The following is a 16,098-nucleotide window of genomic DNA, read 5'->3' as shown; positions in this document are numbered from 1 at the left end:
GTACACTGCACAGGTTACACCTCTTGTAAGAATGCAAGATGCGGTAATGCACTCCAAACAGGACTACCTAAGAAATAAATTAACTGGTTCCAATTGCAAACAAAATGTTCCAAGTTCAAAATGCAACAAGAAGAATCCTAATCAAAAAAAGAAAATCTGAGCACGTCTTATCAATTTTAGTTACACTGGTTACCACTATTCTTATATATAAACGTCTACTCTTGGAAGTGTGTGTGTCTGTCCGGACCGGAAGTGAGAGGTGGAGTCGGGGTAAAGGCTCCACCTCCGAGGATACACAAGCGAGGCCAGCACATCAGCAAAATGGTATCCCTTTCACTTTTCCTCTCGTTATGAATACACAAGCCAGGCGAGCACGATGGCAAAAGAAAGACAGTCGCTTAGCCGCTAATGTACAAACGATGCAAGCATGTCGGCGACACGAAACCTCCTAGGAGAGTGATGCCCAAAGAAGTTCCTTTCAATTTCCTGACATTTCTACATTTCAATTTTTGTTCTGACAATTTCAATAGTTTCTAGGACCCCAGGCTTTTTACAGCACGTGCTTACACAGATAGTGATATACAGTATAAAGCTTTAAATAAACTTGGTCCTTCCTATATTTTGGTGTGCCTGTCCCCCTACATCCAAGTCGTAACCTCGTATCTTCTAATAGGGGTCTACTTATTATTCCAAGACCTAAGCACAAAAGAGGTGGTGAGGCATCCTTTTGCTGTTATGCAAAAAACACTCCTAAAAATACACTTGTTCTGATGTTGCCTTTTAGTAGCTACATTTTAGTTGTACTCTTAATATACTAAAGATGCAAAGAATTATCATTATCATATTCTTTACTAATCTCTACTGCGCACACCTACACAACCTTCCCTACGCCACCTGCACCCCTCCCCGAAATCAACTCCCCATCCCCAAAATGAGCATGAGCATTTTACTTTCACAAAAACAGTTGCACACTGTCACGGACTTTTAAATACAGCTTACAACGTCAAACAAAAATAAAATTATATTAAGAACATAAAGAGCAATTTAGGTCTCCCTATATATAACATGTAATTGTAAGCATCCATTAATATTCATCTTTAAATTAATTAAATAAGTTAAATAGGGTAAGAAATTAACAGAAATTTCTATGTGTAAGTAAAATTGATCCCTAAGCAGAATCTCCACAGGATTTTTCACAGTAAAGCATGTTTCAATTAAGCAAAACCCTGCTTAAGTTTAAAAAGTGTGAATAGTACTTAACATCCACTCACCTCAATTGAAAAAATACGTCCTCATCTACTATGCCATAACAGTCATGCATTTTTGACACTACACCAGTGAAAACACGTTGCTTCTGTCCTACAGATGAAGATGGAGGATTCTAAAGAAAAAGAAAAGATATATGCAAGTAAAGTATTTTTTGTCATAAATAAAGGAGGAAAATGATGAAAACTACTTCTTCTTCTTTCTGCTACTCCTGTTAGAGGTTGCCACAGCGGATCATCTTCTTCCATATCATTCTGTCCTCTGCATCTTGTTCTGTTACACCCATCATCTGCATGTCCTCTCTCACCACATCCATAAACCTTCGCTTAGGCCTTCCTCTTTTCCTATTACCTGGCAGCTCTATCCTTAGCATCCTTCTCCCAATATACTCAGCATCTCTCCTCTGCACATGTCCAAACCAACGCAATCTCACCTCTCTGACTTTTTCTCCCAACCGTCCAACCTGAGCTGACCCTCTTATGCACTCATTTCTAATCCTATCCATCCTCTTCACACCCAATGCAAATCTTAGCATCTTTAACTCTGCTACCTCCAGCTCTCTCCTACTTTCTGGTCAATGCCACCGTCTCCAACCCATATAACATAGCTGGTCTCACTACCGTCCCGCAGACCTTACCTTTCACTCTTGCTGATATCTGTCTGTCACAAATTACTCCTGACACTCTTCTCCACCCATTCCACCCTGTCTGCACTCTCTTTTTCACCTCTCTTCCATAATCCCCATTACTCTGTACTGTTAATCCCAAGCATTTAAACTCATCCACCTTTCGCCAACTCTATTCTTTGTATCCTCACCATTCCACTGACCTCCCTCTCATTTACACACATGGATTCTGTCTTGTTCCCACTGACCTTCATTTCTCTCCTCTCTAGAGCATATATCCACCTCTCCAGGGTCTCCTCAACCTGCTCCCTACTCTTGCTACAGATCAATGTCATCAGCAAACATCATAGTCCATGGGGACTCCTGTCTAATCTCGTCTGCCAACCTGTACCTCACCATTGCAAATAAGAAAAGGCTCAGAGCCGATCCCTGATGTAATCCCACCTCCAAATTGAATGTATCCGTCACGCCTACCGCAGACCTTCCCACTGTCACACTTCCCTTGTACATATCCTGTACAACTCTTACTTCTCTGCCACTCCCGACTTCCTCATATAATACCACAGCTGCTCTCGAGTCACCCTTTCATATGCTTTCTCCAGGTCCACAAAGACGCAATGCAACTTCTTCTGATCTTCTCTATACTTCTCCATCAACATCCTCACATCAAACATCGCATTTGTGGTGTTCTTTCTTGGCATGAAACCATACTGCTGCTCAATAATCATCACCTCACTTCTTAACCTAGCTTCCACTACTCTTTCCTATAACTTCATGCTGTAGCTCATCAATTTTATCCCCCTGTAGTTACTACAGTCCTGCACATCCCCCTTATTCTTAAATATCAGCACCAGTACACTTCTTCTCCACTCCTCAGGCATCCTCTCACTTTCCAAGATACCATTAAACAATCTAGTTAAAAACTCCACTGCCATCTCTCCTAAACACCTCTATGCTTCAACAGGTATGTCATCTGGACCAACGGCCTTTCCATTTTTCATCCACTTAATAGCTGTCCTTACTTCATCCTTGCTTATCCACTGCACTTACTGATTCACTATCTCCACATCATCCAACCTCTTCTCTCTCTCATTCTCATCATTCATCAGTCTCTCAAAGTACTCTTTCCTTCTGCTCAACACACCCTCCTCACTTGTGAGTACGTTTCCATCTTTATCCTTTATCACCCTAACCTGCTGCACATCTTTCCCAGCTCGGTCCCCCTGTCTAGCCAATCGGTACAGGTCCTTTTCTCCCTCCTTAGTGTCCAAACTTTCAAACAACTCATCATAAGCCTTTTCTTTAGCCTTCGCCACCTCTCGCTTCACCTTGCGCCTTATCTCCTTGTACTCATCTACTTTCTGCATCTCTCTGATTATTCCACTTCTTCTTTGCCATCTTCTTCCTCTGTATATGATGATGAGAGCAGAAAGGATTTGCACTGGCAAGCGGAAGGTTGCCGGTTCAAATTCCATAAATGCTAAAAGGGACCCTGCTCTGTTAGACCCTTGAGCAAGGCCCTTAACCTGCAATTGCTGAGAGCTTTGAGTAGTGAGAAAAGTGCTATATAAATGCAAAGAATTATTCTTCTTCTTCCCCTGGGATTTTACCTTCTTTATACCTGTGGATCTATCTTGCTTAAAATCTTGTTGTACTCAAAAACCACACACACATCCTACTTCTAAATTCATATCCACTACAAGCAAGAATGCTGAAAGAGGTATTGACTGTACTGCGTTTACATCAAACATAAAGAATGCAAAACAATATTTGTCCACGCAGAAGATGTAAATGATCACTTCATCCAGCTTTAAATATGGTGACCTATATATTTTCACAGTGTAAGGTGAAATATCCAAATCATGTTAAACACTTTCAGCTCAAACCACGACTTGTGCTTACAATTCATGTACAGTCTAAAGCACTTTGAAATACAATTGTTTTTAAAAATGTAATTAAAAAAAAAAATTATAAAATTTTAAAAAATGACTAAGTATTCCTTGAAACAAAACCAACTCAAAAATTATAGAAAGTGGTTAAAGATAGTGCCTATATGCCCATAACAATAATGCATCAAAAACAGTCTTGAAGTCTGCATGACAAGGGATAAAACTAATCAATGACCATGACCTCAACATGGTGTCTCTATAGGCATACCCATGCCAGCAATTGTTAGCAGCCCAAAAATTGCAAAAAAGCAAAAAATGATCAACCTTTTAAGCAGATATACTCACTCTCTGTGATTTAATAAGAGTTGAGCTTGAAATAAAGTTTTGAAATAATGAAAGCATGACTCTTAGAAATATTTCCTTAAACGCTGAAGAGTTTACCCAATCAAAAACATTTCATACAAAGCTATATGAGATACATAAATAAAAAGAATACTACACAATGTTTGCCCTGCTTTATAAATCACATATTTTCCCGTAACAATTTTGAGAAATATATTTGGGTCATTTCATGTCAAATAAACTGTTTTTCTAAAAAATTCTGGGGGAAAAAAATACCAGGTGGACCCATGTTATCCAGGAGACATCCTGTAAAACTATTTTGATGCAAGATCGATACTTTTCAAGATGTAGCCAATTTTGTGAGGGGAGATGGGTGTCAAATTGGACACCACTTTATATTTTCATCAATTTCACAAGACCATATCTCAAGAACTAAACTACCTAGCAGCCTCATATTTTGTATAATAGTATAATACAGGGTGACACAGAAAAACGGGAACTTTTGAAAAACCCAATAAAAACAGAAGAAATCCAACAAAAAAATTTTATTGACAGCAATTGAACTACTACAACTTGCCTTTTAAGAGACAGTAATCCAGATTATCAATGTCTGAAAATTACGTCTTGTAGATGGCGTCCTCCTGTACGTATGCATTCTTCCAATCTGCTGTTGAGGTTTCCCATTGATCGCTGCAACATCTCTGCTGGGATACCACGAATTTCATCTTGAATTCTTTGTTTCAATTCATTCAGTGTCCTTGGCCGAGTCGTATAGACCCGACTCTTAAGGTAGCCCCACAAGAAAAAAATCACAAACGGACAAATCTGGTGATCTTGAGGGTCAGGGAATGTCACTGAATCTTGACACTGTTACCGAACAATTCTCGCACAGAGGCCATTGATTGCCTTCAATTGATTACTAATTTACTAAATGACGAGATTGTTTACAGCTCAAGGTCCCTGTTAACTGTACATGGCTGCCACTACACATTTCAAAAGTTTCCGTTTTTCTGTGTCACCCTGTACTAACAAACTCAAAATGTTTTAATCCAGATGACACCACTTGGTAAGAGCAGACCTTTAAAATTGGGAAAAAAAATATTTTGTGTCTTTGGCTTTGCCATTTGTAGACTTTCAGAAAGCATACTACTTCTGATACTGCTTGCTGAATTATTTTCCATGTTTAGAAATCTACAAAGAGCTTTTCAAAAGGTTATAAACAAACAAGAAACTGCATCAGGGTTTGACCAGCAGACCTCTCAAAAGTGAAAAAATCATTTTGGGACTAATTTTCGGAGCAGCTTAATGTACTGTAGGAATGTTCGGACATTTTTATAATTATCTGTATCCTGTATTACCTGTATCCTTCCTTACATGGTCCCTTCTTTCTCAAAAAGCAGTCTTACTTTTATGTTAATCTTTCATTTTTATTTCCATTCTAAATGTGGGTTACATTCAACATTTGCCAGTAATGATAATCATCAAGCTCTTCATCATTAACTTCAGCACAAAATTAATAGAAAAAATAAATCACTAAAGGCACATTAAGCACAACACATGAACACCAGCTGCTTGATTTATCGTTAAATACACTAGTTAAAATGAAATGTTAACATCTTGGTATTGCAGCAGCAAGAATGTGACCCATTTCATTTATTTTTCAATCGAAGTGCAGAGTGTAGGGCATCCTTGTCTCCGAGACCACAATGGTACTGCCTCCCACTGACCATTGTAGTTGCACTAAGCAGTGCAATGACACACTGTAATGACACCCAACAAATATCATCTCTAGGTGGCCAATGGAAAGACTATACAGGACAATTTGGATGCATGAAACATATCATATTGTCTGATTCTGCTTCACTTTTTCATGAATCACATCAATCCAACATTTGTCATCATGCATGCACCCAACATAGCCAACAATAGGACACTGATCTAATGTGATCCATCAGGAGTGTGATCGTGAGAGGGCAGGATCTCAGGTGCTGCTTCAGTGGTGAATATTCGGACAGTCAATTGACTGTCTTCGCCAGACACCCAGCTGACTTTGAGGTTGCTATCTTCTGTAGGGATGTAACATTTGGATTCTCGAGAACCAGGTACTGTACTCTTTTGGCCATGGAGAATTGCATTCTCTGCTCAGCAACATGAGATACAACACTGTCATTTGATACAAAAAAAAAGTTTGACATTTTTGAAAACTTACTGATTGAAACTCAGTGATTACCATTATTGACACATGGCACATTCAGCCAATGAAAGATTTGTATTAGAAAAGTAAGGTTTGTGTTTTGAAAAAGAAGGGACAATGCAGAATAAATGAAATATATTTAAATAATTATCTGCACATTCCCACATGCCATTAGGGTGCTCTGAAAATTACATCCAAAATATTTTTTTGGATTTAAGAGGTCTGCTGTTCAAACTCTCATACAGTTACTTTTCAGTTTATTGTTTTTTCAGAAAGCTTACATAGTTATCTGAATAAGGAAAGGTCTGTGTTAGTTGGAAATATGTGTTTCTGAGGCCTAAACATAGCATAGCTTTGATCATGCAGGGTCATCTGGACCAAATATTTTAATTTTGTCATATACTATACCAATTAATGTACCAGCATGCAAAATCTGAGCTCTTAAGCTATGGACTGGAATTTGATGAAAAAAATGAGGCTGAATAAAATTGACACCCCCAGGTAAATTAGCTGTATCTTGGAAAGTATTGACCTTACATCAAAAAAAATCATAAGGTTTCTCCTGGCTAATATGGATACACCTGGTAATTTTTACAAACTTTTTTGAGTCCAAAACTCGTGTACCATTAGTTGATTTGACATGGAATGGCCCATCCCTATAAGAGCTGCTTAATTCTACTAAAAATGTCTCCCTTAACACTTTCAATGAATCATGAGATTTACTTTTCCTGTGTGTAATTGTGAATCGTAAGCTGTCTTACTCAAAATGTAGTCATATGCCTGCTTTTTTTAATTGCATGCATTTTACGAGGTAAATGAAACAGTCAAATATTGATGTACTGTATACAGAAGGGCATTTCTGAAAATTATAAATGGTAAAAAGTGCAGAGAAAATCTGTAACTAGGAGAAAGCATTACAAAAGTCTGAAATATTAGACATAATTAAGCAATGTCACTTCATAAATTAAAAAAAAAAAAGTTCTAAGAAAAACAAAACTTTCTACTGAATCAGCTCAGGAACAGTTTAGTAAACTGTCCATTGTAGGAAACAAACACACACACTTTAGCTCACGCTCAAACAAGGGCCAATTTGGAATCATCTATTAAACTACTCTGGGGACATGGAATCAAAACTGGAGTACCTACACACAGACATGGGCAGAACATGTAAACTTCATGCAGGCAATTACTAAAGATGGGATTTATTCCCCAAATTCAGCAGTAATGTAGCATTCAAACAGAATATATATTGAGCACAACTGTATTTCAACACACCTGCAGAAGAGGGGTTGCCTGTGACAGATCCATTCCTGAAGAATTTTTCATATACATGGGATTTGGGCCAAGGAGTGATGGAGTACCTACAATAAAAACAATACTCACTTTATCATATAATGCCACAATGCTACGACTAAACCCAAAAGGAGACAATCTGGTCGTAATAGGAATATAAGAAAAATAAAAGGTGTCATATACAGTGGTGTGAAAAACTATTTGCCCCCTTCCTGATTTCTTATTCTTTTGCATGATTGTTACACAAAATGTTTCTGATCATCAAACACATTTAACCATTAGTCAAATATAACACAAGTAAACACAAAATGCAGTTTTTAAATGATGGTTTTTATTATTTAGGGAGAAAAAAAATCCAAACCTACATGGCCCTGTGTGAAAAAGGAATTGCCCCCTTGTTAAAAAACTAACTGTGTGGTGTATCACACCTGAGTTCAATTTCCGTAGCCACCCCCAGGCCTGATTACTGCCACACCTGTTTCAATCAAGAAATCACTTAAATAGGAGCTGCCTGACACAGAGAAGTAGACCAAAAGCACCTCAAAAGCTAGACATGCCAAGATCCAAAGAAATTTAGGAACAAATGAGAACAGAAGTAATTGAGATCTATCAGTCTGGTAAAGGTTATAAAGCCATTTCTAAAGCTTTGGGACTCCAGCGAACCACAGTGAGAGCCATTATCTACAAATGGCAAAAACATGGAACAGTGGTGAACCTTCCCAGGAGTGGCCGGCCGACCAAAATTACCCCAAGAGCGCAGAGACGACTCATCCAAGAGGTCACAAAAGACCCCAGGACAACGTCTAAAGAACTGCAGGCCTCACTTGCCTCAATTAAGGTCAGTGTTCACGACTCCACCATAAGAAAGAGACTGGGCAAAAACGGCCTGCATGGCAGATTTCCAAGACACAAACCACTGTGAAGCAAAAAGAACATTAGGGCTCGTCTCAATTTTGCTAAGAAACATCTCAATGATTGCCAAGACTTTTGGGAAAATACCTTGTGGACTGATGAGACAAAAGTTGAACTTTTTGGAAGGCAAATGTCCCGTTACATCTGGCCTAAAAGGAACACAGCATTTCAGAAAAACAACATCATACCAACAGTAAAATATGGTGGTGGTAGTGTGATGGTCAGGGGTTGTTTTGCTGCTTCAGGACCTGGAAGGCTTGTTGTGATAGATGGAACCATGAATTCTACTGTCTACCAAAAAATCCTGAAGGAGAATGTCCGGCCATCTGTTCGTCAACTCAAGCTGAAGCGATCTTGGGTGCTGCAACAGGACAATGACCCAAAACACACCAGCAAATCCACCTCTGAATGGCTAAAGAAAAACAAAATGAAGACTTTGGAGTGGCCTAGTCAAAGTCCTGACCTGAATCCAATCGAGATGCTATGGCATGACCTTAAAAAGGCGGTTCATGCTAGAAAACCCTCAAATAAAGCTGAATTACAACAATTCTGCAAAGATGAGTGGGCCAAAATTCCTCCAGAGCACTGTTAAAGACTCATTGCAAGTTATCGCAAACGCTTGATTGCAGTTATTGCTGCTAAGGGTGGCCCAACCAGTTATTAGGTTCAGGGGGCAATTACTTTTTCACACAGGGCCATGTAGGTTTGGATTTTTTCTCCCTAAATAATAAAAACCATCATTTAAAAACTGCATTTTGTGTTTACTTGTGTTATATTTGACTAATGGTTTGATGATAAGAAACATTTTGTGTGACAAACATGCAAAAGAATAAGAAATCAGGAAGGGGGCAAATAGTTTTCCACACCACTGTATTATTTACCCTAAGAGGGTGCTATGAAACACATTTCACTTTCATTAAAAGTACAAATATTGACTACTGTCTCCTGCTGTTCTTCCTCAGGAACCCCCCCCCCAAAAAAAAAACCCCACAGAGACAAGTTAAAAACAGGCTTCCACTGTCTGCATGTGTCTTTTCTCTCTAACTGGACATGTTACATCTGCCTCAAATATTTTAAGAATTGCTGTAAAAGGAAGACATATTCATGAAAACAAATCATCACCGGACTTACCGCTCTTGTGATTGGATCGTAATGAATTCATCTTTTCCCACACTTCTGCCTTTATGATTAAAAACTGTTTTAATGCATATACTGGTATTTAAAATACTGCAAGGAAAAAAAATACACTATCATTAGAGTAAATGGGCTACACACACTTAAGTACCATATTCCTTACCCTATACCTATTAATTATAAATAATCACTCATTCTGGTTGCTTGTATAATTAAAATTTAGTTCTATAGTTTCCAAACAGAAGTACATAATGCAAACACAGTGACAGCACTTAGGCAAATAACAAGACAAATACCAAAAGTCGACGAACAGACAAAGAATATTCTGTCACCGTGGCTTGTACTACAGTGAGAGAAGGCTGTCAGTCATAATTAGGGGAGAACAAACTTTTAATTTTTTTTTAATTAGTAGGTGCTGGCCTAATGTATATGCAATATAACGTATATAAAATGCATATGTTGGGTCGGTGTGCAAATACATTAAAAAATGTCAAGCGCTGTGTCAAAAAATCCTGTATCTACTAGTTGCTCTATTACCTGGGTTCAAGATACATTTAGCGAAAGATCAATCCCCTTCACTATCCCCCTTTATGTGATTGGATCTAATCATATAACAATGAAGACTTTTTACTCGATCCTACTTTCTGCACTGATATATAATTCTATAATATACACGAAATCTGATCATTCATGGTCATTTAAATTTTTCAATCAACAAAATGAGCATTAAGGTGTCTCCCTTGCTTCAAAGAAATAACACAGGCGTATTTTGTTCTCTGGACTATTAGTAGTGAGTATTTCAAAATAAAGCTGCGGCATTTTCTCTCATAGTCGAGAATGGCTTAAGAAAGGTGATCACTCGCCGTGTTGTGATATTATTTAAATAAACGTCCACTCCCACATCTCTAAAGGCTAACTGGCTGCTTGCATAAAAAAGCAGTAATCACCTACTATTCCCAAAGACGATGCTTTGGTGTGATTGATTACAACAACCGTACGGTTGTTTCTAATCATATAATAAACATACTTACTAAATCCCTGATTTCGTACCTGTGCACTGATGTTTCACTCTAACTCCTTTTTTCACCCCGTAGTGTCGCTTGCATTTCCGGATCTTTCCTCGATAAAAGAGATCCAATTACCAGTACAATTTGCCAGGGGGCCATCTAGTGGTTGGAGGTCACACAGAACGTTACAAGGGATTGTGTAAACCAGTATTACCCGAACTGTCCGTGATACGTCGCAAGGGGGTCCGCAAAATAATTTGTACAACACCCTACTACAAATTGATTAAATATAACGTACCAACGATCTTGTTATTTTCTTCTCCTTTATGCTTCATTTCACATATTTTAAACAATCACAACAAGACATTCGATTACATTGAAGGACTAATGTCCCTATTAAACAAACCAAAAAAGAGTTAAACAAAGTTTAAACTTTACAGAGAACAAGCATCAACAAATACCACAAGCTCCGTTTTCCGACAGACAATCAAAACTCGACTAGCTGTCGCCCTATGCCGCTCTGCCTGACATGTCAGCTTTTAAAGGGGAATGCCATACTAGAAGACTGTTCCATTTTAAGTGGGATGCTGCGAGCCGTTGCACCAATAAAGCTTAAGTTTGTGCTAGTCCTTACCATAATGTTCTGAGCCAATAAATATCACTCGGAAGCCTCGCATCACTCATTTTGTACATACCGCTGTCAATCACATAAGCTTGAGTCCCTTATGACTGTGTTTTGCCCAGTCACTCTGAAGCTAATTAGCTATGGGAACAAATCAAATAACGGATAGATTCTTGGGTCAATAAGTGTCTACATCGTCAAGTGAAAACATATGCCAGCTTCATCTATAAAATATGATGACAGTTATATAGAATTTGGCTTTGTGAGTCTTCATTCTCAGTAGTGACTGCTATCAAGACAAAGTACAGGACACGTTTGCATGCGGAAGATGATCTCAAAGTCTGCCCATCCATCACTCAAAGAATTGAGAAAATATGCAATCAGAGAAAAGTGTACCAATCTGTCACTGTAAGGTACACGATTATTGGAAATAAACGCAAAAATGTGGCATAGTGCAGTTCTGAAACTAAATAATCTGGAAAGGTGATTCACTTTCATTAGCACTATGTATTTTGTGATAATCCATGACTTGTGTAGTGTTTCCCAAAGGGGTCCTTAATGTTTTTCTCACTTTCAAGAAGTCCCTGATCTGAAAAAATTTGAGAACCCCTGGTCTAAAAGGATCGTGAGGAAACGGTAAACTAAACCCAGGAATATGCAATGCTATTGTGAACTTAAACTGCATCACCCACAACATAACAGAGCAAAGTTATTACTGTTTTTAAAACTAATAAAGGTTCAAAGATAATATTCACAATATATGTCATGCGCTTTTTTTTGCGCTGTGGAAGAACATTGATTTTTGTGTGCTTCCATAGTATGGAAGATTATTTAGGGCAAAACTAAATAGATAAAAATGCAAAAAATGTGAAATGTAAAGAAAAGGCGCATGAAGTGTGTGCGTATGTAAATAAATGAGTCACAAAATCTGTTCATGTTCTGATTTATTTGTGTATTTCTTTATTGTTTTTTGTAGGAATTATTTATCCATACTCTACTTATCTGATGCTGTGAAATTTGTCTAAGGGTATATATTATCAGAATGTGATCTCAGGGCCATCTTAATGTATGCACACAATGGGCACTGGCTCGGGGCCCAGGAGCAGAGTGGCCCACGTTTCTGAGGCCTATGTATGTTTCTATTTTGCTATTAAAACAGCGGCCCCAGCGCAGTATACTTTGCTGGGAGCCTATTATGATTAAAACAGCCCTGCAGTGCGGTATACACAGTAGATTTTTGTGTCTTGGGAATATTTAGAAGATTTAAAGTGAAAATTATGAATAGATACTCATTAGTTTGAGTAAGTGGCTGAAAATGCTGAATGTTTGTCCACGCCAGAAAAGAGGACATAATTGCCATCTTTTTGCACCTGATTGTATACCAAATACCAAAGCAGTTGTTGAAGTGTATGTTGTTTTCCACAAAACAGCCATGTGATTAATGTCCACAGCATACTTTTCCTGATGCTGCACAGAGAGGAGAGAGAGGTGTTCTGTCTGGGTAAAGCTCTGGACATCCGCAGCTATATTCTACTGGCGCCCATTGGAGTCAACTCCATCTACTTGTCGCTAAAGGGGGAAGCTCCAGCCTGCAGATTTATAGATTTCCCCTAATGATTACTGCACATGGTCACATCACAATAACATGATGTTTCTTTGTGTTTAGGGAAATGCCAGTAAGTTTGTAGACCTAAACTTCTGCCATTCCTTGGAATTTAGTGCTTTTATTATTACTCCTTGTTTTCACCTAAGTTGTGTGCTTTGAACGTTTGTATATTCTGCTTCCACAATTATGGTTATCTAGTATGTGTTATTCAGTAGATTGCATTGTTGCTTGCTTATTTGATGGATATGTGTATGTGTTAGCAGGGATTCTCAAATTCTGTTCTGGGGTATCACTGTTCCTACAGGTTTTCATTCTAATTAGCCTTTTTTTATACTTAGATTTGTGCAGCAATATAATATTTAAGTTGCATTTATTATTTTTAATTCACATCTCTATGGTATTTACACAGTTTATTTAATACAGTCAATTAAAGAGTAGAGTTTATTTAATACAGTCAATTAAAGAGTAGAGCAAGCACAAGTACAAATGACAATGGGGGCAGCTACTTTGGCAGCATGTCTTGATAAGGCATTTTATACTATCAAGATATGCTATTCAGCATTAAATATTTATGGATTACTTGTAAGTAAGCCTTTCATTAATTTTTACTTGACAGCATTTCCTGATAAAATAATAAGTGTATCATTACATGCACATACAGTACATATCAAGGTTAGGCTGAATAACCTGGTTAAGGAAGAAACCTGATTTCTGAAAGATCCATGTTTATGTGGGCAAGTAATCCTCTGGAGTTCAACTTTGTTAAAACACTCCAACAACATTAACTATGCAAAAAAGAGTTAAATCAGTGGCTCTCAAGCTGTGGGGCGCCCCCCTCCACCCCCAGGGTGGCGCAAAGTAACAAAAAGGGGGGTGCGAAGATGTGAAAAAAAGAAAACAAGAATCAAAAATATGAAAAAAAATCTGTTGAAACCAAAACAAATTAACTTAAACTACATTCTGATACTAGAACAATAAATATAGAGTTAAATAAATGTCAATAAAAGTTAAGTAGGTATAATAAAATATGCATCTACATTTGAAAAAAAATGTTGGGGGCGCGCGATTAAAGCTATTATGAAAACTCAGGTCATAAATGCTTAAAGGTTGAGTACCGCTGAGTTAAATCTCTTCATTGGCCACTGTGAAATCAGACATAAGTATTATTCCCTTGATAATTTCTTGTGTTTTATAAATGCATTTAGTCAAATTGATGCTTTATTTGTACCAACTCTGTTGGTGGCTTGCATGCAGAACATTATTTTTTGTTTGGCTGTGCAACTTTGCCCTATGAAGGACCCAGTATGTGTGCTGTATGAGTTTAGTACGTTCAGCTCATCAACATAAATTAAGTGATTTCTGAAATGTTGAGATAGATCCTTTCAGCCTGGAGAAGGAATAATGCAATCACCCAAACATTTTGCCTCTAGAAATCTATTTTATGCAGGCTTCTACCCATGGCTACTGAAAGTGTGTGCAATGCAAATACATGTGCAGGCTGACAGAGTTCAATGGACATGCGAAGACTACAAACTCATTAACAGTAACTCGGTTAAGGGTTTACATGGTCACATACTCACTGAGAAATTTACCTCTGTTATTCAGGCTTCTCAGAGTCTAATAACCTGTTGTTATTTTTTTCCTAACAGAAATAAGAATTTACTTGACATTTTAGATGGAATAACACAAGCCAACAGACATATTTGATTGTGCAATGGTAGTATAATTTGACAGGACAGGACAAGCTGATAGTACAGAGGATTGAAGGGAGGAGTTCTTAGCACCTAAAGTTAGGTAGAATGATTTTAAAACTCTTTGACTAACATTTTGTTACTGTCTCTTAATAAAAAGTATAACATGGACTAGATGAAACAAGGACTAAGGACAGTGATATAGGTGCTGGAATGTGTAATTGATTGCTGGAATAATATATTACAAAATTGTAATATATTGAAGCATTGTTATATTTAAACCATAAATTGCCTATTGTGGTAAGCTTTGAAATAGTATTCTTTCATTTGCAATATATAAAACTTTGTTACTACAAATCCATCCATCCATCATCCAACCTGCTATATCCTAACTACAGGGTCACGGTGGTGTGTTGGAGCCAATCCCAGCCAACACAGGGCGCAAGGCAGGAAACAAACCCCAGGCAGGGCGCCAGCACACCACAGTGTTACTACAAATATTCATTTTTATTTTTAATATAGTTAATTGCTTTCTTTTCCTTTTTAATTACAATTCTTGCTTTGTGGTTTTTAATATTATGCTTTATCAGTCTGTGAAGAAAGTATTTCTTGGGCTCTGCAACTAGTCGAGATAAGACAGGTCTTTGTTACCAGAGTTTTCTAGCAAAAGGGGTGCAAAGCTCCTAATTAAACACTAGGCCAGTTGCAGTGTACCTGCACATCAAGACCAGACTACAGTCGTACATATGGTACTGACAGGAGACGATTCTCAGGTCTAAGTGCTGTTTGCAGTGAATAGTGGAACAAGGTCAATACCATGTTTGACTAATACACAGCTAGCCTTCTTGTCTTGTGTATCTCCTCGGTTTTTTCAGCTGACCGTCTGATTGCCTGTTAATGGCGGGGTGCTGGCAGTTAACGTCCTGTTCTCTCTCAATTAACAAATTGCAGCTGCACATTCCTCTAGATGTAAAGGGACAGAGTACGGGGAAAAAGTGTGTCCTTGTGTAAACTTCATAAAAACAATTGCAATCATTAAGCTACATTAGATCAAAAGGAGTGCCACTTTGTTTTTTAAATGTTATCCATGTGTCTATATAGTATAAAGTAATGACAATGAAAGGTAAACATAAGTAGAATTGTTTGTGAAACACAAATGTCTCACTGGAACTCATGGGTGGATGATGCTATTCCGTAAGGGTGGCCTGGATGTACACTCTGGCATATGCAAGTGAAAAATGAGTACTGAGAAAAGCGCTATATAAATGTAATGAATTATTATTGCGCTTTGAGTACTGAGAAAAGCGCTATATAAATGTAATGAATTATTATGATTATTATTATTATTAAAAAGTAATGCAGGCATTGTACCAAATTCACACCACCCCCACCCAATCATCACCGCCCCTTCACAATCACACAAGAGGCATTATTTTATCATTCTTAAGATTAAACATGTACAGTAAGTGCTGTTGATTAATTCCTTGCTATGTGGTTCCTACTCCTATCCCTATCTC

General features: G+C 37.8%; 1 protein-coding gene across 2 annotated transcripts in view; it reads right to left on the bottom strand.

Annotated features, from left to right (window-relative positions):
- Positions 1–10,785, bottom strand: part of ccar2 (cell cycle and apoptosis regulator 2) — a 58,194-nt gene extending 47,409 nt beyond the window's left edge. Inside the window, exons 1-4 of one of the 2 annotated variants that reach the window (XM_039769623.1) lie at positions 10,706–10,785; positions 9,653–9,748; positions 7,592–7,677; positions 1,272–1,381 (exon numbers count right to left, since the gene is read on the bottom strand). In XM_039769623.1, the coding sequence (XP_039625557.1) occupies positions 1,272–1,381; positions 7,592–7,677; positions 9,653–9,683 (227 nt within the window). In that variant the 5' untranslated portion in view covers positions 9,684–9,748; positions 10,706–10,785. Of the gene's footprint in view, positions 1–1,271; positions 1,382–7,591; positions 7,678–9,652; positions 9,749–10,686 lie in introns of both variants that reach the window. The other variant, XM_039769624.1, reaches the window with a different exon arrangement.
- Positions 10,786–16,098: the final 5,313 nt, after the last annotated feature.

Source organism: Polypterus senegalus, chromosome 11 (assembly GCF_016835505.1).
Source record: "Polypterus senegalus isolate Bchr_013 chromosome 11, ASM1683550v1, whole genome shotgun sequence".
Taxonomy (NCBI): Eukaryota; Metazoa; Chordata; class Cladistia; order Polypteriformes; family Polypteridae; genus Polypterus; species Polypterus senegalus.
Note: the sequence above shows the minus strand (reverse complement) of the source record. Positions and strands in the feature narration are given on the sequence as shown.